This window comes from Apodemus sylvaticus, chromosome X, assembly GCF_947179515.1.
Source record: "Apodemus sylvaticus chromosome X, mApoSyl1.1, whole genome shotgun sequence".
Taxonomy (NCBI): Eukaryota; Metazoa; Chordata; class Mammalia; order Rodentia; family Muridae; genus Apodemus; species Apodemus sylvaticus.
In genome coordinates this window covers 116,262,355-116,283,150 of record NC_067495.1, presented here as the reverse complement: position 1 = coordinate 116,283,150, position 20,796 = coordinate 116,262,355, and the positions used below count along the sequence as shown (strand labels likewise).

At 41.8% G+C, this 20,796-nt stretch overlaps 1 protein-coding gene across 1 annotated transcript; it reads right to left on the bottom strand.

Moving 5' to 3' along the window:
* Positions 1–438: 438 nt before the first annotated feature.
* Pgrmc1 (progesterone receptor membrane component 1) lies at positions 439–8,273 on the bottom strand. Its single transcript, XM_052171170.1, has 3 exons — positions 7,851–8,273; positions 4,188–4,343; positions 439–1,718 (listed from the first exon to the last, which is right to left on the bottom strand). Exons 1-3 carry the CDS (start codon positions 8,176–8,178, stop codon positions 1,615–1,617), a joined length of 588 nt encoding a protein of 195 aa, XP_052027130.1. The 5' UTR covers positions 8,179–8,273; the 3' UTR covers positions 439–1,614.
* Positions 8,274–20,796: the final 12,523 nt, after the last annotated feature.

Below are 20,796 nucleotides of genomic sequence, written 5' to 3'. Positions count from 1 at the left end.
AAAATCCAATTAAGAATGTTTAATTTATTCTTCTGAGAATTTTACACATTCCATGTATCATGATCATATCTAAACTTTAGCTGTCCTGAACCCTCCCCAATGTCCCCAGTCGTTTTTTAAAAAACGACCCCACTACATCTAATTAGTGCTGCCTGTATGTGCACACAGGTACAAGGTACTGGGGCATGGGGAACCTACTAGCGGCCACTTTCAAAGCAAACTGACTATCCCCACCTTAGCTGCCATTGGCTACCAATAGCTCCTCAGTGGGCTGGGATTATGAGTGCCTCTTCAGTCGGTGCTTGGATTTTGGCTGGCTTGATCTTGCTGTGAATTCTCCAGTGCAGAAGCCATGACATGACCAGAATAAGCCACGGCGCAGCAGTACTCCCCTCCCCTGGCTCTTAGGTTTACAAAATTAAAGCAAGGAAGCCTCACTATATTGGGTAAATCCTTTTTATTAACTGACCCAAGCACTTCATTTTTTTTTCTGATTTGAGGTAAAACCATTAAACACAGCTCACAAGAAAATACAATGACTATTTAACTACAATTACAAGAGTTTGAAACCTCACTAGTTGTTCAGATAATACTTTTACAAATTTACACAACTGTAGAGTCTACTTAAGCTAGGTTTAGTATTAACCAAAAGAGTATTATCCAAGACCTAGACACCTGACTACTACTTTTGAAGTGACTACGAGTTTGTAACAACAGAAGGATTTAACTGTTACCTTAGGAATGTATTTTCCTTTCAAGCTCACTCAGCTAGTGCCATGTAGTGTTTTCTCATTCTTCAGAGATGTCAGCGAAAGCTCTGTGAAAAGCACACACCTGTTCCTGCCCTGTAATTCCTCTCAAACTTTACATTTGGCCAATAACCACATAACCATTGCCCTGCTACAAGCAACAGAATTTTCTTTTGCAAAGTTCTACTCTGAATTTTCAGTTGCTGTTTTAGTTCCAACTGTCAATTACCATGTGTGTGAGAGTTACTGTGTGTGGGAGAGTGTCCACATGGGGACAAGGATGATACATCAGTCCACGAACACAGGCAATGTGTTTGCCCAAACTGAGCCGAGGATTGAGGTTTCATTCTGTTACTGGACTTCTGTTTTGAATCAATACCATAGATTTTGGAGCACTGCAGATTTGCTTTAGAGGACATAAAACAAAAATCATGCAGTTAAGTCAGTTGGGTAAAATGGGCTTGTTTACAGAGCATGGCTAGTCGCCGATCCTTCATTTTCAGTACATTTACTATTTTGACCAGGGTATGTGCACTTACCATTTTGACCAGTTTGTGGAAATACCCAAGTTTTCCCTCTCTCAGGAAAATCAAATTGTAATTCAGTTTGTTCTAACTACAGATAGAAGAGAAACAGCTTTACCATTTGCATTACAGCACTGAAGTTCACTTTCTGGATGACATACAAACACATCATGCATTCTAAGATGAGTTGATTTTATCGGTGTCACTAGTGATGTTACTTAAAAAATTTACAGCACGTTCAAAACTTTTCTAAATATTGAAATCACCATGTTGCAAAGACAGACTGGAATGTTACAAATGATTTTGCAAAATACAAAAATAGATATGCTCCACAGAATGCTTCAGTCATTCTTCCGAGCTGTCTCGTCTTTTGGTTCTTCATCATCTGAGTACACAGTAGGCTCCTCCCCTTCCTTCAGCAGTTTCCCCACGTGATGATACTTGACTGGAGATAGAGTGAAAAAACACAATCGTCATTCTCATGCTTTACAGAAAAAAAATCACTACATTTCATTTTAAAGCATTTATGAGAGGTCCACACAATATACCCCTCAATGTCTTAGATTTCTTGATAGATACAAAGGGATTATATCATACTCTTTTCCAAAAATGGAATCAAGAGTTTTGTTCAAAAGATACAAATATAAAGTAGCAAACCATGTCAGATGATATCAAAATGAACTGAGCCTCTGTAGGAAGTATTTATAGTAAGACCATACTATGAGTAGGGAGGTTATAGGGCATTTCATGGAAGAAAGCTATGCTTTGGGAAATTTATGGACAGACGTTGGGTGAAAGGTATTTCCAGAAAAATGAAAACACATTCAAGGCACATAGGCAAGACTGGGCATATCTGGGAAACAGTAAGAACATGTCATCAGGAGTGGAATTGGCATTTGGAAATAGTAAGAGATAAGTCTGGCTAATCAGTGTGTGGGAATATTATGAAAGACCTGAAAAGCCAGTCTGAGAAATCTGAACTTCACCTATAGGTGGCAAAGGTACTGAAAGTTTATAAGAGAAAGAATGACACAGCAAAATAGTACTCCAGCAATGTTATCACCCAGCTATGCAAGGCAGAATTCAGTAAGAGCAGCTGAGCAGGGTGAGCAGGAGGCTGGTGGTATGCAGACGCAGATGTGAAGGAACCACAGCCAGGAGGAGGGTAAGCCCACTAGAATTAAGTAAAAAGATATGAGCCAGCTTCAAAGAAAACTGGAAACCTCTATTCATGAAATGGCATCTGGACAGCCTGTGAACCAAAATGAGGACTGCAAAAAAGGGAGCCACGCTGGAAGGCCACATGAAAGGACAGCTAGAGCCCGGACCAGAGTTGAGAAATTAGTACCAGACAAGAATTAGGAGGGACAGAAAGCTGAAGCAGTGCTTAGGGGCAGCTTGGAGGATGTGTTCGCCTGTGACAGGCTGCAATAATGGTTAAAGCACATTGACAGGGCAGCAGAAGACAGACATTTTTCCCAGCGTGGGAAAAGGCTATGGGTAATTAAAGAAATGGCAAGGGACTAGGAAGGGATTGAAGATGTAGCCAAGAGGTTTAGGTGTGAAGTCAGAATTAGCAAGCTCCATTATAATCAAGTGAAGCCAGGGTTAATGCACATTTCCTTTCTGAAATGGGGAGGCTTGAGAGGAGTAAGCAAGTTACCTGTTGAAACAGGTAACTAAAGCTGCTTTTATGCGAAACGATCTCTGGGAACAACTGAAACTTCCCTATTTGAACATAGTATAAAGTGTGTTTGTGGCTTGGGACTGTGCAAGATAAATAAAAGTCAAGTGGCACCTGGGAAACCTGCTTAAGGGGAATCCACAATGATTTCTGAGTGTCACTGGGGTGTCACAACAGGCTGGGTTAAGCCTAGGCAAAAGGAGTTATGGGCAAAAGAAAAATAAATCGCTTGTTTCCCACTGATGCCAGAAAAGTTAGTTACTATGTAAGGTAGCTGGGCTGTTTTCAAAGTCCAAAGATTTGCGTCCTGACTTGAAAGCTATACTTGTACCTGGCCTGTTCAAGATCCAAACTCAAAAGGTAGTGTCACATCTGGCTTATTATTAACCAAGAACTCTCTCTCGGGTTATTCTGAAAAAAGACAGTTGGATAGAGCCAAAAGAGTGCACAATTTAACTTATTGTGGGGATCAGTAGATTAAAAGCTTCCCCTCCACACCAAAACCATCTTCCTTAAACCAAGTGGTCATGGTCTTCACATACATTTCATTAAATCTGGAAAAGATTGTTATAGTTCAAATCTGTGCCAGGGAAATAATCTTAAAATGATCTTTTTAACCCTTGGGACTTAGATTTGGCTGAAGCCTGTTCCTGCAGTCTCATGATTTAAATTTCACCCCTTATTTCCACCCCAGCTGTAAAATCTTTACCCTCCTTCCATACATACATAGGCCCGAAACAAGTGTTTCTTTTTTTCTTTAAAAACAATGCAGCCACCATTGTTTGCTAGGAGGATTATAATCAGCATTTATAGGTGAGGCCTAATTTATAGTTAGGCTAAATCAGATTCAATGAGAAGCTCTGGCAGAACACAAGTTTCCCATTCTTCAAGAGAGCTGTGGGCTACTTTTAAACAGTAAGCTTGACAAGAGAGGGCTTATTATGAAAATCTTTCTTCCTGTAGGCAAGAGGGCCGCTGTCCTTTCCCCTACTAGTATGGAATCTATAGCCCTTCATGCAAAAGTGCACACATCAAGAAACCTTGGTATGTCATCATAGTAAGTGACTCAGCACTGCTACCATTCCTTTAGGCCATGAACTTGACCCATCCAAGATTCAGGAGCCTATCAAAATGCACCCAATTTCAGGGTACTTAGTAATAGCTATTGTTTGATCATAAATCTGCATTACTGGTAGAAATTTGATCCAGGCAAAACAAAGAAATGCTTACAAGTGAACTGAGAGTCCCAGTCACTCAGGGTCTCCTGCTGGGCAGGAGTGAGGTCAGAAAGGTCATCATACTCATCCTTCAGCGCTTCTTTGTCCAGGCAAAATGTGGCAAGGCCCCTGGATGCATCTCTTCCGGCAAATACCCCATATGGCCCCTCTTTAAAGACAAAATGAAACCAAAGACAGATTCTTTACTAGATAATACAGCTCCCTTCAGCTCACATAAACAGAAGATGGCGTCCTTGCTTTCAACATCAAAAGCCTCCTTTTAATTTTCTTTTTTATTTTTTTGGGACAGGGTTTCTCTGTGTAGCCCTGGCTGTCCTGGAACTCACTCTTGTAGACCAGGCTGGCCTCGAACTCACAGAGATCCATTTGCCTCTGCCTCCTGAGTGCTGGGATTAAAGGAGTGCACCACTTCCTGGCTTCATATTCCATTATTGAGCTGCATATATACTGACACTTTGATCATTACATAAGGGACATTGACAGACTGTCACTTCAATAAGTAAAATGAAATAAAAATGTATAGCACTTGAAATCTCCTATGTCCCACACATGGCTAATATAAACTTAAGTGATTCTTTTGAGGGTGGTCTTGATGGGGAAATGTTTGATTATACACTCCATGGGTTAGAAATTAGCTCAAAGACTTTGTATCTACAGGTTGGCTCTATTCTAGGTGCTTGAGCCAAGACAGCTGAAATTACGGTTTCTTAACCACTAATGTGTAAATGAAAACATTTTCTTATCAACCTTCTTATCAGCATATCTTATGATATGTTTTAAATGATCTTTAGCTGTAAGACATGAACCCTAAGGCATCTGTAGGATCAGTCATTTTACAAATACCAGTGGTTCAAAAACCTCTCCACATGTTATATAACCTTCAGTCTTATTTTAAATAAGAACTCACAACAAGGGAGATCAGCTTGGGTACTGTTTTTAAGTATAAGCATACAAATGAGTGTCAACAGTGGTGAAAACACTAAAATTTTCACTGAAAAAGGCTGCAATCAGTGCCTCAAATAATCTCATAAAACCTGGAAAATGCTATTATGTATAACATCATAGCAAGCTTTTGTCTGAGGACAGTGGATCATTTTAAATCCCATTTTGAATTTGGGGTAAATGATGCCTCATTTTCCCAAATGTAGGCTAGCTAGCAACTCTGACATGAAAATCATCATACCAACTAGGAGAATGGCTGGTATTTCATTACAGTGTGGTTATCTGAAACTTTAGTTGACTCAACTGTTTTTCTTTCTAACATATTAAATTTAAGACCCATTTTTTTTTGGTAGGACTGGGGCTTTACATATTCTAGGAAAGCACCTTACTGCTGAGATATACGTCAAACCCTTAGGATCAACTTGTAAATGCAATTAAGATTCTAAACTAGGGGCTCTTTTCAGTCCCCATTGCATGCTCCCACTAGAGAAAGTTTAAAAAAAATTCATCTGCTTTTCACAAAACATATACTGCTAATGGAAATAGTAGCACCTAGTGCTTGGAAAAAAATAAATTGTTTTGGTTTGGATTCTTACCATTTTAGAAATTACAGTCCCTGAACTGGTAATGCATGTGTAAACAAGATCTAAGGTAACTATTAATAGTTTTTAGAGAATATATTTTGTTCCCTACAAAGCATATTAACTAGATGCTTGGTGAGCAGAGGTTTGTGTGTTTCACTCACTACTCCTCGCTAGCACCTACGACAGTGCTGTGCACATAGTACTAGACACTCAAATGGCTTCATTTTAGGTGTACTCTGTAACGGAAAATATTTCCACTATGATCTCATCAGTGATCCTGAACCCACTCTATAATGGAGAGCAGCTACTTGGGCTGGTCACATTGGGGTTGCTTGCCTTTTTTATTTTCCCAGAGGGAAAAAACTAAGGCCTTGCGTCCACAAGGCATTGCACCAGATCACACAGCTGGTCAGTGAAGACAGCTAGGCTAGACTGTAGTGCAGGTTGACTCCCAGTTGTAGCTATTCCTGCATACACGGCCATAGGCCTCAGGATGACTCTGCAAACTGCAACCTACCTGGTTAGAATGGAGACAGCTTGACTCCAGCCGTGCTCTCTGAAAGCACCGACGATCCGAGTGATGACTTTGCAAATCCCACCATATGACGGTGCCTCATGCATTTGTGTTGATTACCTTATGGCTTAGCTTAATAACTATGGGTATTTACACCATTATTTATGGGTAATGTGTGAGTATAGTGACAAATAATATGTAGTTTCCCTATTACTTTGCAGTTACATGCCTACAGAACATGATTTTCCAAAATGTCTGAAAGCAGAAATGAAGGGTGAGGGTTCGCTAAAAGCCTTCTGCACATGTGATTTTGATTGGCTGGACTCTGGAGACTTAACCGAGTGGGTATGTCTGGTTTAGATTAGTGCTAGTCTTCCCTCTCAGACCAATGTGCATGTGAACACACCCCCTGAGGTCCTAGTGCTTAGAGGAATCCATGTTGGAAGAGCTAAAACCTCTTCTTCCTCTCTAAATGTTCTAGAAAGCAGCAGGGCTTTCCAAATCTGGCTGATTCCCCCATTTCCTCACAGCAGAGTATTAAAACGTACATTTTGATACTCCCCTCCCCCAGAGATGTAAGTGTGGCTAGGGATGGTCAGGCCAAGAATCTGTATTTTTCACAAGCATCAGGTGATTGTGATAGGCAATCCAGTTTGGAAAAACCTCATCCCTAGGGAGTTGTCCATCCTTGTGTGCCCCCCCCCAGCCTCCCCTCCATTGGCTTTTCCTGAAATCCCCCCACCCAACAGGCTTCACAGCCTTACCCTATTGTTCCTCAGGACCCTCCCACCCCTCCCTCCCAACACCCCCATTTCATTTCATTTTATTTGTTTTCCATCTCCCAGTCTCCCCACACTCCTATACACTAAATATGGTGTTTCTGGCCATCTCGCCATGTTACCATGGTCTCTCAACTGTCTTCTTCCCTCCATCAAGCTTGTTCGCTTGTTCAGCATCCAGCCTCTCAGTCCACCCCACACAGCACGCACTTACACATACCAAAGACATACCTAACACACGTCACATTCCAAGCACCCCCCCCACCAGACAAACGGTGTACATCAAACACACTCACCGCGCATGCACACAGTCTACACCACACGCACACACACGCACACACACACACACATTCTCAGCCAGGAACAATGTTTCTCTACCTGACACTAATCCCCTTCTCCACTTTCTCTCTTCACACACCCTTACATTCCACCATGGCTCCTCGGGCGTCATCGGCCTCCACGTCTTCTCAAGTGTCTGGGCCTCTCTGGAAACACCTTCATTTTTTCCCCTCAAATCCGAAGTGTCCCCTCTTTTCAGGACCCCCGCCCCAAAGCCCACCACCTTCGAAAACTTGCCCAACATCCCGGGCCATCGGACCTCGCTGTCCCTCCCACCCGCAGCTTTCCAAGCCTCAGCCTCATTCGGGCATCCCATCCCCCAGTACGCACCCCCCACCCCCAGCGCCTCCTGCCCCCCGGCCCGCTCCCTAAGCCTCCCGCCGTCCCTCCAACCCTCCCACGGGGGCTCCCCACCTCCCTCGGCCTCTCTCCCGCCCCACTCCCACGCCAGGGTCCCCTCTTTTGTCTCCACGACCCCCCTGGCCCTGCCTCCGTACCCGGCCCGTAGAACTTGCGGCCTTTGGTCACGTCGAACACCTTGCCGTTGATGGCCATAAGAATGCGCGGGTCCTGGACGCCATCGAAACGCCTCAGCTCGGCAGGGGTGAAGTCGCGTCGCTTGAGGCGGGGCAGCGGGGGTGGGTCGTCGTCGTCGTTGTCGCCACTGGCACTGGGCTGGTCCCCGCGAACGATCTTGTAGAGCAGGAAGATGCAGAGGCCAAGGAGCAGCAGGTTGAGAGGGGACGTGAAAATCTCGTGCAGCAGCCCGCCGCCCTCCAGCTCGCTCGGGTCGGCGCCAGTCGCCACCACATCCTCGGCAGCCATGATCTTTGGAGCAAAGGTTGGGCCCGGCTAGGCAGAGCTCCGGAACAGTCCGCTTCCTCCGCCCTCTAAGCGAACAGTGGCGCGCGGTGCTCCGTGGCAGAGGAAGAAAAGCCTCGGGAGGGGGCGGGGCTGAGAGAGGGCGGAGCCTCTACGCCCCGCCCTTCGTGGCCACCTAAGCGCCCCGCCCTGCTCGGGCTGGCTGGGGCTGGCTCGGGCTGGCTCGGTCTCAGCTTAGGCTCCTATGTAGCCTCGGGGTCTTGGCCTTTCTCAACCTAGCCCAGCCCACCTCTCTGTTCTACCTGCTGGGCCTCTGCCCCAGTTTCCGGGCTCCCTCGGAGCGTAGTACAGCTCACAGACACACAGCTCTGTCTCCTGGGTACAGTGGATAGCTTCCTGCTGACCCTGTGGGAAAGCCTTGCCTCTAGGGCCTGCTCCTCACAGCACATGACGTCTGCTAAAATGTGATCGCTTCTCTCTTGCTTCGCTTCTATTTTAAAGCCCCTTATACTCTCCCCCCTGGCCATACACTCAGAGCCAGGAAGCTGTTTTAGTATACTCTAGAATCATGCCTTCAATTCCGTTTCATCTTACAGACCTAGACTATTCGAACATCCATTTTCGGATGGTTCTCCTCCAATTCTTGCCCAAAAGCTGCGGGACTAATATCCAAAGGACAGACAGCCAGTCAGGTAACAGGCCTATCAACTCTATTAAAACTGGAGCTTAGATCGACAGATTTTGCGTTTGTTCTTAAGGTTTTTTTTCTTTTGCAATCATCGATTATGCTTAGTCACAAGGCATCAGCAATCAGCAGCTGGCATTCTGTTGTTGAGCTTTTTATTTTTCCTATAAAAATACCAGAATAATGTTCAAAGTTTCTTTATTTGACAGCATTCTTCTATTTGAAGTCTCTGGAAACTACCCTTGGCAGTCACAGTAACCCTGAGCATAGTGCCAGATAAATGCTGGTGTTTGGAAAGATCTTGGGTTTTATCCCTTTAGATACCTAGGCCTCTAGTGTACAAACAGGCTACATGGGAGCAGGCCTCTATGGAACAAGGATTGCCCCTATTTTTCAGAGACCTAATCTGGCTACCCCCCTTTTTAAAAAAAGGTCGTAAGTGGGAGGGGATAACAGAAGAAAAAGGAGAATAATTAAAACCAAGCCATGCACACATCTGCAGAGCAGAGCATGACTTTTCCATCCTGTTTGTACATAGTTTTCCACCACCACTTACATGCAAGAGGTTTGTGCAGAGAATTGGCTAACTTCTGAAAAATTTTGGCAAAGACTGCTGTAATCCCTGCCCACCCCCCATCTTCTTAAAGTGTAATGATCCAAACAATCTTTATATTCCAGCCCACACATTTTTCCCCAGAGCTAAATTTAGGATTAGCTAAACCGGCCCCTCCAGATCTTTTGTCAAAACTCTTTAACTTAATCATCACGAAACAAGCTCAAACTGAGAGCACTCGGCTCCAGTTAGAATCCAGTTATCCCTTTCACAAAGGACTGTGAGCAGCAAAGATATTTCTAAACATAAAAAAAAAAAACTTGTGAAAATACTTTCACTTGAAACTAATATGGCAAAAAAAAAAATCTATATCTTTAAGTGCTCATTTTAATTGATAGGAAAATCTTTAAGAGGCCAAGGAAATGGCCTAGTAGGCAAAACACATTGGCATGCAAGTGTGAGGACCAGCTTTCCAATCCCCAGCACCTATAGAGAAGACAAGAGGGTTTGGCAGCTAGGTTTTAATGCCAGAGCTGGAGAGTAGATCCAGGTTAGCTAGGGAGACACTATACTTCAACCTCTGCTATCCACACAAATGCACCTGCCACACGCATGTACACTCAAATACATACCACACTTACAGACATGAGGCAAAAAAAGAGAAAGAAACAAAGAAACAGAGAAAAGAAAATTACTAGTGAAATCTTCTAGTCATAATGGAAAAAAATGAGGAAATATTAGTGGTGAATAAAAGTATATAAAATGTTCGGTTTTGTTAGTAATTAAGAACTACATGGAAATAGCATTGTCCTCTGCCTCCTTTCTATAGGATGAATGTAAAGAGCAGAAACGGACACCACGCTGGTGGGAAACTCAGGATGCTCCCATACATCAACATTGGCATAAGTTTTTGCTAGCAGTAAGTGTTTTCACGAAACCCACTTCTAGAAGTAGAGTTTTTGTCCCAGTAATCCACTTCTAGGAATCCATCTTGCTTAGAATGAGGATCAAGATTTCATTAGGAAGATGTTCATCACACATTCATTTTTAATATGGAAACTCTGGACACAACCCAAAAGTCCAAGTTCAAATAAAGCATCTAATTAATTCACTGTATATTGTGATAAGATCACAGTTGGACAATTCAAACATCATCACATCAAGGGAAAATATTTATGTTTCAGTATACAGGGAGAACATACATGCAAAACTATATACAGTGTGAATTTGATGATATCCCCCCAAAAAATATGTAAAGGGAAGCCCGAAAGGAAACAGGATAATGTTATATTATTCTTAATTTTTCACAAGCTGCACGTGGCACTTTTGCTTCCTTCCTTCCTTCCTTCCTTCCTTCCTTCCTTCCTTCCTTCCTTCCTTCCTTCCTTCCTTCCTTCTTCCCTCCCTCTTTCCCTCCCTCCCTCCCTCTCTCTCTCTCTCTCTCTCTGTCTCTCTCTTTCTTTCTCTCCCTCTCTTTTTATTTCCCCCTCCTTTTTTTTTTTGTTTTTTGAGACAGGGTTTCTCTGTGTAGTCCTGGCTGTCCTGGAATTCACTCTGTAGACCAGGCTGGCCTCGAACTCAGAGATCCTCCTGCTTCTGCCTCCAAAGTGCTGGGATTAAAGGCGTGTGTTTGCCACTGCACAGATTTATGAGTCACTTTAAGTATTGGGGAAAATGGTTTATTCTTATAAATAGATGAGTAAGTAAATAAAGCAAGCTTATTATTAAATAAGTTAATAATTAATTATTATTAATAAAGTTCATTATTACAAATGTAAGTACTTAAATGTATATAATAAAAGCAATAAAAATGAAACTCGGGAACATACACATTTTATTTTATCATACTAGAAGTACTTTCAAATGACAACATATTGACCTACTCTTTTCTAATACAAACACTATTTTTATTTTTATTTTATTTTATTTGTCTTTTCGAGACAGGGTTTCTCTGTGGAGTTCTGTCTGCCCTGGAACTCACTCTGTAGACCAGGCTGGTCTCGAACTCAGAAATCTGCCTGCCTCTGCCTCCCAGGTGCTGGGATTACATGCATGTGCCACCATGCCTGGCTCAAACACTAGTTAAAAAAGAAAAAAAAAAAAGGAAGTCATTAGGTCCCCCAGACAACTCCAGCTCGAACTTTTTGAAGTTATATTTATTCAAAGTTAAAAATTACGGGCTAGTCTTGGCAGCACATACTTTTAATCCCATCAGTTTCTGGGTAGAAATAGGAGGCTATGAGTTCAAGATAAGCCTGGGCTGTATAGCAAGACTGTTAGAGTTCAAATTATGGAAAAACATAGAAGAAAAAGTGAATCCCCTCTCCTCACACTCTTCATTCATTTTCCCAAGGTAACTACTATTAAAGACATAGAAATTGTTTGCATGGTGGGCCAGAGATTTACTATTCAGATCAGTGCCTTTCTGGAAGGGGAATTACATAAAGGATTTATTTTTTTAGTTCATGTGTATGAGTGTTCTGTTCACATTTGTGTGACTAGTAGATGGTGTTGGTTCACCTGGAACTGGAATTCCAGACTGATGTGAGCCACCGTGTGGGTATTGGGAACTGAACTAGGGTCCTCAACCAGAACAAGTGCTCTTAACCTCGGAGCCATCTTTCCAGACCAAGGAAAGAAGTGTTATTTTCTGTGGAGAATAGAAAGTCTGCACTGTAAGACCTCAGATGATACAGTTTAAAATATACATGTTTTTATTTAATGTTAAATGAAATGGGCTGTTGCGAGCACTGGGACACTGAAATTGTTCAAAAGCATCCCTCCTGTCTGGCTTTTGTTAGAATCCATGCCAGATGGCTAGGTATTGTCCAGGGTGGAGGTTCTCAAGTTAGAAATAACCAAGGATCCTTGTTACTTAAAAACCCCCACATAACGTCAGACTTTCATTGTACATACTTGTGGCTGGGAAGGAATCCCTAGATCCTATGTATTTGACCCAAAATAGATGTTGTCTTTTCTTGATTTCAAACTGCCTCCTTTAAATAATCTTCAATGGTTCTAAAAAGGCCTTTCAAGAAAGCTGCCTGATTAGTTAGAAAATGCATAGGAAACTATTAAACCACAACACTAATCAAATCCAAAGGAGTGTATCACTTTTCATCATTCCAATTATTGGTTCATTTTTTTTTCTCTTCCCTTGGAGTTCTTCATGGTAGAAATCCTTGGTGTTGGCAGGCATGTACACGACAAGTATTCTGAAAAACGCTGGCAAGAAGGAAATTGCTAGAATACAAGACTCGTTTTGTTCACTAAGCTATTTCAAATCCCTAGACCATGTTAGATACATAGTAGGCACTTGAATAGTTATTGAACCCACTTACGTTGTAACCAGGCATAGGCTTCTAGAAAGCCCCTCAGCAATATGCACCAAATGCCTTAAACCGTCCCTAACATTCATTTTATGAAGACAGTAAATACTAAAAATTTTCCCAGGGACATGTTCAGAAATATGAACACAGATTGATATAGAAAAACTACATAGAATGATACATGATAGGAAAAACATGGAAACCACATAAACATCCCCAAATGGTTATTGTCTTATAGTAAAATCGAACAAATCCCTGGCAGTATCCTTCAAGGCTCAGGAGAATCTGTTCTCTCTCACCCACTGTTACCTTTAGAACTCTGGCCTCCCCTCCCCCATGCTTATGCTCCAGCTGTAGTGACTTCTCCAATATGGCATATTTTCAAGTCAGAGATCCTACTTATGATTCCTATTATGGGTCACACCCTCCCTTTCCATTATTGAAATATTCCATTCTACTCCTCATTTCTTTTCTCTATTCACCTATTCATTCATTCATTCATTCATTCATTCATTCATTTGGGGACAGTTTTATGTAGCCAAGGCTACAATACTCATTATGTCACCCAGACTGACCTTGCACTCTTTCCTCTTCTGTCTCATCCCCTAGAGTGCTGGAATTAAAAATATCTTCCATCACTCCTGGTTTTCATTTTGCTCTCCTCATAACATTTAATCCTTCCTAATAACATAACTATTAGTTCTCATTTTTGTTAATTTCTTTGACTTTAACATAAGTTTTTCAAGAAGAGATATTGTGTCTATTTTCCTCACTGCTCTGTCTCCTGTATTTAAGACAGTACCTGGGGACTAAAGAGATGGCTCAGAGGTTAAAAACACTAACTGCTCTTCCAGATAACCTGGATTGGATTCCCAGAACCCACATGGTGGCTCACAACCAGAGTATCTAATGCCCTCATCTGGCCTTCTCCAGCACCAGGGATACAGGTGATGCACAGATATACACGTGCAACACACCCATACACAAAATAAAGTTAGCAAAATTTAAAAACTAGCACAACACCTGAAATACAATAGGTATTCAGTAAATATTTGTGGAACTACACCATGCTAAATGCACACGCATAAGAGGAAAGGGCTGGAGGAAGGTAAATCTAAAAGGTAATAATAATTATCTTCGAGTATGAGATTATGGTCATTTTTGCTTTCTCATTTATAAATGAGCATATTTTATTATTGTAAAAAACAAGAAAAAATTAAAGTGTAAATAAAAACAGAAAATAAAATGGTATAGCTACTAGCTAGTTTTTTGATAAGGACTTGATTAGCACCATGGTACTGAGTCTTTAGACAGGAGCAGTAATTGCTGGTCGCATGATGGAGACCTATAAGGATCTACTCAGCTCTTTCCACTTTGCTGGCCTCTGCTGAGTTCTAGATCTTTGTGAGGTTCTGTGTTCTGGCTAGGGATGAAAATCCCTTACCTCAGATGACAGATACATGCTATAGACATAGTAAGAGGGAGGTGGACATGCAGTTGGGAAAGTGTGACCCACTTTATAGAGATTTTATATAGACAAGTACATTTGGGTAGAATTTGTTTCTATCAGGTAGCTAAAAATGGAGTCTCTAGGGAACTGGTCTTTCACTCTTTAGTGAGAGTGAACAGAATCTGCAGAAAAGGAGACTTATTAAAATCTGTTCTTTGTTTGTTTGTTTGTTTTGTTTTGTTTTTTGGATTTGGTTTTTTGAGACAGGGTTTCTCTGTGTAGCCCTGGCTGTCCTGGAACTCACTCTGTAGACCAGGCTGGCCTCGAACTCAGAAATCCACCTGCCTCTGCCTCCCAGAGTGCTGGGATTACAGGCGTGCATCACCACTGCCTGACTTAAAATCTGTTCTTTCCAAGGATGTTGTGTAAAGCCTATGTTCTGGTTAGGTTTTTTTTTTTAATTTATTTTTTGATGTTGTTTAGCAGTCATCTGAGAAGATAGAACCTCAACTGAGAAAATGCCTCCATCAAAATTGGCCTGTAGACATATCTGTGGTTTAGATTCTTGACTAATGATTGATGTAGGAGGGTGTAAGCTAAAGTGGGGGATGTATGCTGCCCCTGGGCAGCTGTTTCTGGGTGTAAGAAAACAGGCTAAGGAAGCCATGGAGAGCAAGCAAGAAAGCAGTGTCCACTTATGGCTTCTGCTTTAGTTCCTGCTGACAGGCCCATGTTTTGAGTTCTTGCCCCAACTTCCCCTCTGGGAAGCTGTAAAATGAAATAATCCCTTCTCTTGAGTAGATTTTGGTCAATGTTTTATCATAGCAACAGATAAGCAAATAACGGCAGCCAGGGAAATCTTGAATCTTTAATAATAGCGAACATTGTCTGAGCATGGATTACATGCCATGTAATATTCTAACTACTTTGTGGATTAACCCCATGTGTTATTTGTGAAACTCCATAAGGATACTGGTTATATTATCCCCATTTCACAACTGAGGAAACTTAAGTAGAAAGGAGGAATTTCCTTAATGTTACTCGGCTAGTAAAGAACCAGGTCAGAACTCATAGTCAGCTGGGATCTATATGTTAGGTGTTTACCATTATGCGATTCTATCTCCATTCTAACAGTTTCACAAACATGCCCATATGATTCCAATTTGGTTCCAAAGAAATCAGATAGAAGTTTTTCGAACGAAGGCATAGAGATATGACATAGCGCGTGCCCTATTCTGGAAAAACCTTGTAATTACTCCCTGTTGACAGGGAAAGTAAGTCCAAAGTCTGAGGCAAGATTTACCTAACTGGTGCACTATTTGGATTTCACCTTCAACCTCCAGTCAGGAACCAAGCACTCTGTCTCTGGTTGCTCAACTGCTCCAAGTGTTGGCAGCTATGAGTCTGGAAGTAGATAGCCTGAGATTGCACTGGGTTGAAGAGACCTTCCTACCCCAGTCACACCTCCTTATCTGTGCAGCCTGCAGGTAGTAAATGGTTAATCTGGGGATATAAAGCCTCTTTCTCTTGCCCCGCTCCTGAGAGAGAGGAATGGAAGCTCAGCTGAGAATTCAAGGCAGGCAAGCTTCTTCTACTGCTAGTATTTACTCTTACCCCTTTGGGTACAGATACCAAGGGCACTTAGCAGTCAATTTCTTATATGGTTCCTTTTCATCAGTTTCCCAGGAAACCCAGCTCTTCCTGATCTGGCCTGTTAGCTTCTTTCCTCTACTATCTCTTCGTACTTGACACTCCAACCCTACTGTAGCCAGAAATGATGCAACATCTCAGAGAATATGCAGTTACTGAATGCTATAAACACTCTATTTCTCTAAGACCCGCTCACAAGCTGAGTTACATTATAATCTTATTCTGTATAAGAAAATTATACACGGAGAAATTTCTTGTCACATAGTCAGTGAAAGATAGAAGTGGGATTTAAATCTAGCAGTGTGGCCCCAGAGCCTGTGCTCTCTCCTTGAGATCATTTTTTCCTTTTTGGAAGTATTATACTGGCAGGAGCATTAAGATTGCAGTCAGAGAGGTGGTCACTGAACAATGGTATCAGTGAAGAGCCTTACCATAGGGCTTGCATTAAGATTGTGAGAGTGAGGGTCTATAGTCCAAGATTGCTAAGGCACATGTTACAGAGCTGGGTAGATGGGACTTAGAAAATGCAGGAAAGGAAGAACAAAATTGCAGGCAAGACTTCATATTTAAATGGAACTATGCCTAAAAGCCTGGGACCTGGACCACCAACTACATTGGCTTTACATTGGAGCTCAGTAGAGGTCCAAGACCTTGCTGTACTTAACATATCTAACCTACACAGATTAGAATCACAGATAGTGGTGTTGAGAAGAAGCACATACAGACTCGTGCTGTCCAAGTGCAGACAACAGGAGCATCCTCATGAAGACAGCCAATAACGTTCCCAGGCAGCCATTTGGGTTTGTGTCTCAGGTGCAGGTCTGGTTCGGAAGAAGAAAGGAAGGTGATAGGAGGCTGTGTAGGTGGTAGCTGAAATCAATGGTGTTGAACTAGATCACTGAGAGAACAGAGGGCATAGGTCTCTCCGCGGCTCATTGTACTCTGTGCTAAGTCAAGGGTGAAAACTGTTGGCCTTGGTGGTTAGGGATGAATCAAACACATGTTTATTTGATTTTCAAGTTCTTTCAATAAAAAAAAAAGATTCAATTTAAAAGTAGGGGACAGAAAGATCTTCTATACTTCTTCCTTAGTTCTTTTATGGATGTTTTAGCTATAGCTACAGAAACTAATGAATCCAAGAGCTGATTAAAAAGGGAAAAGTACAAAACTTTTATTTTTAAAAGTTTAGATTTTTTATTTGTGTGTGGAGGGAGAAGAAGGGGGAGAAAGACAGAGAGACAGAGTTCCATTTGTGAAGGTAACTAGAACAGGCTGTTGGTCCTCAGGTACAGGTAATTGTAACTCGCCTGATGTGGGTGCTAAGAACTAAACTCAGGTTCTCTGGCAGAGCAGTAAGCACTCTTAACCTCCAACCCATCTATCCTGCCCAGTAACTTTTCTGTTTATCTTTAAGATTATAATTTAATTACAGCATCTCTCCCTCCCCTTACCTGCCTCTAAACCCTTCCATATATCCAACCTCTACTTCAAATCATGTTCAAACTCCAAACTTCACTAATTGCTATTGCTTGCACATGCAAACATACACACAGTCTCTCTAACATGACCATCCAAACTTGAGCTGAACAAAGACAACACCAGTGGCCATGCCAAACTGGATGTTGAAATGCCCATAAGGCCTCAACCCTACACAAAGAACTATAGGCAACTGAGGAAAGCTGGGGGCAGGAAAAGTGGTCCTTCCCAGGGAAGAGCATCCCAATCAGTTAACAATGCTAAATGGTCAGCCCTGAAAACATACATAGAAGTAACATTATGAAGTATATTTAGGAATATATATATATATATATATATATATATATATATATATATATGTGTGTGTGTGTGTGTGTGTGTGTGTGTGTGTGTGTGTGTGTGTATGTGTGTAATAACTTTATTCAGAATCATTGCAGCTCCAATGACCAGTCTCAGGTGACCAAGGCTATTTATTTTTACCTTGATATTGGAAAAACATCATTCTGCAAATAATTTTTTGGTCTTCTTTTGCTTTAAAAATTTTTATTTTGTGTGTATGGGTATTTTGTCTGCATTTATGTCTATGTATGACTTGCATGTGTGGTATCTGCAACTGAAGACAGTTTCAGATCCAATGGAAGTGGAATTATAGGTTGTTGCTAGTCAGCATGTGGATTCTAGGACTTGAACTTGGGTCCCCTGGAAGAGCAGCTGATGCTCTTAACTATTAAGCAATCTCTCTGGCCCTTGCTTTTGTTTTTCTAAGACAAGGCTTCACTCTAGCCTTGGGTAGCCTTGAACTCTGAATGCAGACCAAATTGGCTTTGAACTTATTACCATCTTTCTGCCTCTGCCTTCTGAATGTTGGGATGATAGGTGTGCACCACATTGCATAGCACCCTCAAAGACTATTTATTTATGGCTTGCATTTTGAAGGAAAACAAATAGCCAAATGGCCCCTTCTGAATTTATACTTCTCAAGTAATTTCCTCTTCAAATAATATACCAGCGTTGCATGCTTTGCCGTGGGACATCTTTATATAAACATGTAAACACCAGATCCTTTCAGAAAACCTGTATTTCTAGCATGTCTTTAAAAAAGAGGCTGGGCCACACCTATAATTTCAGCATTTCGGAAGCCGAGGCAGAAGGATTATTTATCAATAGCCTGAACTACAACGCAATAAACCCCTTCTCAATAGAACAAAATGACAGTGGGGGAGGGAGGATCTGATGTTATATTACTGTGTGGCAAGTGGCTGGCTTTGATCAGCCAGTTGCCTCCTTTCCCAGGTACGCCTAAGGGAATCTCACTTGTCCCTAATGTCTTTGATTGAATTTCCTTTGTTTGGTTAATGGTATAATTAAGTAGATACTCAAATGTTTTGCTTTGTTTCTTTTTTCCTCAAGACTGTTAGAATTGGAAAATTAAAGAGAACAAGATTAGTGTCTCAAAAATACAGGTATATTTCTTTGTGAACTCCAGCATATACTGTATCATAACTGTATTATTTATCTACATTATTAGGCATTTCTAGGTTTCTAGTAGGCTGTAGACAGAACAAAAGAGCCAACATGGTATCTTGTTTTAAGTATTTATTTGTTTTCATTTCAGTCTTGAGAGTGTTTAGCTTGCATATTTGTCTTTGTAGTCTATGCATACAGAGTGCCCATGCAGGCTAGAACAGGGTGTTGGATCCTTGGGTGTAAGTTAGCACATGGATGTTGGAACTCAAACTCAGGGCTTCTGAAAAATCAATTAAGTGCCCTTAAACCACTGAGTTGTCTCCAGGATATGTGGTTTGACAGAAAGAAAGTGAAGAAGGAGAGGTTCACAATATTGTGCAAATGAAGCAAGAAAGATGACCATGAAAAGATTATTCTAGGTAGTTAAGAAGCCCAGGCTACTTGTGTCAGAGTCAATTTTTCATATGACATGGGAAGAAAAAGCCTTGTACTGAGGGTTCTCGGGAGTGAGTGGGGTGTTTAAGAGTTGAGATCTGTTCTCTAAAATTTATGTTTGAGAATTCTGATACTATTGTTTTTTAAAAAAATAATCTTGTTAGCATTACACATTCTTTGGCAAGTTCACAAAGAAATATGATATGTTTATATCCTATTTATTATCTCCAATTCCTTCCAGGCCCCCTTCCTGTATCTTCCTTATAACATCATGTCTTCTACTTCTTTTTAAAAAATAGCCCACTTAGCCCAATTATTACTGTATGTATGTGAATGGCTGGAGGGTTTTCCACTGGATCCCCAGTCATCTGCTTTTGGCTACACCATTGAAGAAAACTAGCTTGCCTTTCCTCAGAAGTTGTTCATTATTATTATTATTTTTTTGAGACAGGGTTTCTCTGTGTAGCCCTGGCTGTCCTGGAACTCACTCTGTAGACCAGGCTGGCCTCAAACTCAGAAATCTGCCTGCCTCTGCCTCCCAGAGTGCTGGGATTACAGGTGTGTGCCACCACCACCCGGCAGATGTTCATTATTTGCCAACAAGCTACTTTGTTCAGAGTGGTGTCTTGGGGGCACCTCCCCTGTCCATCCTGGACTGGCCTGATATTGTAGGAACCCACCTCGGTTGTGAGTTCATGAGTGCACCTGCCCTGCCCTGCCCTGCTCAGAAGATACTACTAGTTCATGCTGCTTTGGTTTGAATGCATCCCCCAAACTTAATCCCCAACATAGTGGTGATGGAAGGTGAGGGGTTTAGTGGGAAGTAACCCACCCACAATGGTGCCACTCTCATGAATGGACTAATGTTACCACATGGATGGATTCCTTATCAAAGATTCTCTTCCATTCCCTTCTGCAATGAGATGGATGACTCAGGCCTTTTCTATCTTAGACTTTTCAGCCTCCAGAATTTCAGTCATTTACACAGTATTACCCTGTGTTTTTCTCTTATGGCAGCATAAATGAACTAAATACTTACCTAAAGAAGGGATAGTGGGTGGGGCTCAGAAGGAAGATAGATTTTGTGGTTTGATTTTTGTTTTTATGCAAGCTGTAATAGATTCAGGCTAGAGCAACAGGGCTTCTAGTTGCTTAGATACTGAAGACACAGGAAAGGGGGGAGGGGATACTGTTCAGCCCTGTGGTGTGAAATGAGACAGGAGAGGATGGAATCAAAAGATGAGACAAAGGATCACAGATCATCCTTTAATGAAGGAGAGACCCCTAAGGTTTTTAGAATTCACACTTCCCTGGCTCAATATTTTCCATGCAATAGGAGACAAAGGTCAAGTGCAGAGGAGGGGGAAGGGGAGAGCAAGGGCTTGAGTGGTGGCCAATGTTAATATTTTCACCATTCCCTCCATAGGGACTTTTATGAACAAGAACAAACAGGAGAAATGCAGGCATTGTGTTGCCTAGGAAACACAGCGGTTTGCTAAAGCAATACTGGGCCTTTTTGAATCATATTAACCCATTCATAACCACGGCCCTCCAAATGGAACTGGTAAATCTTGAA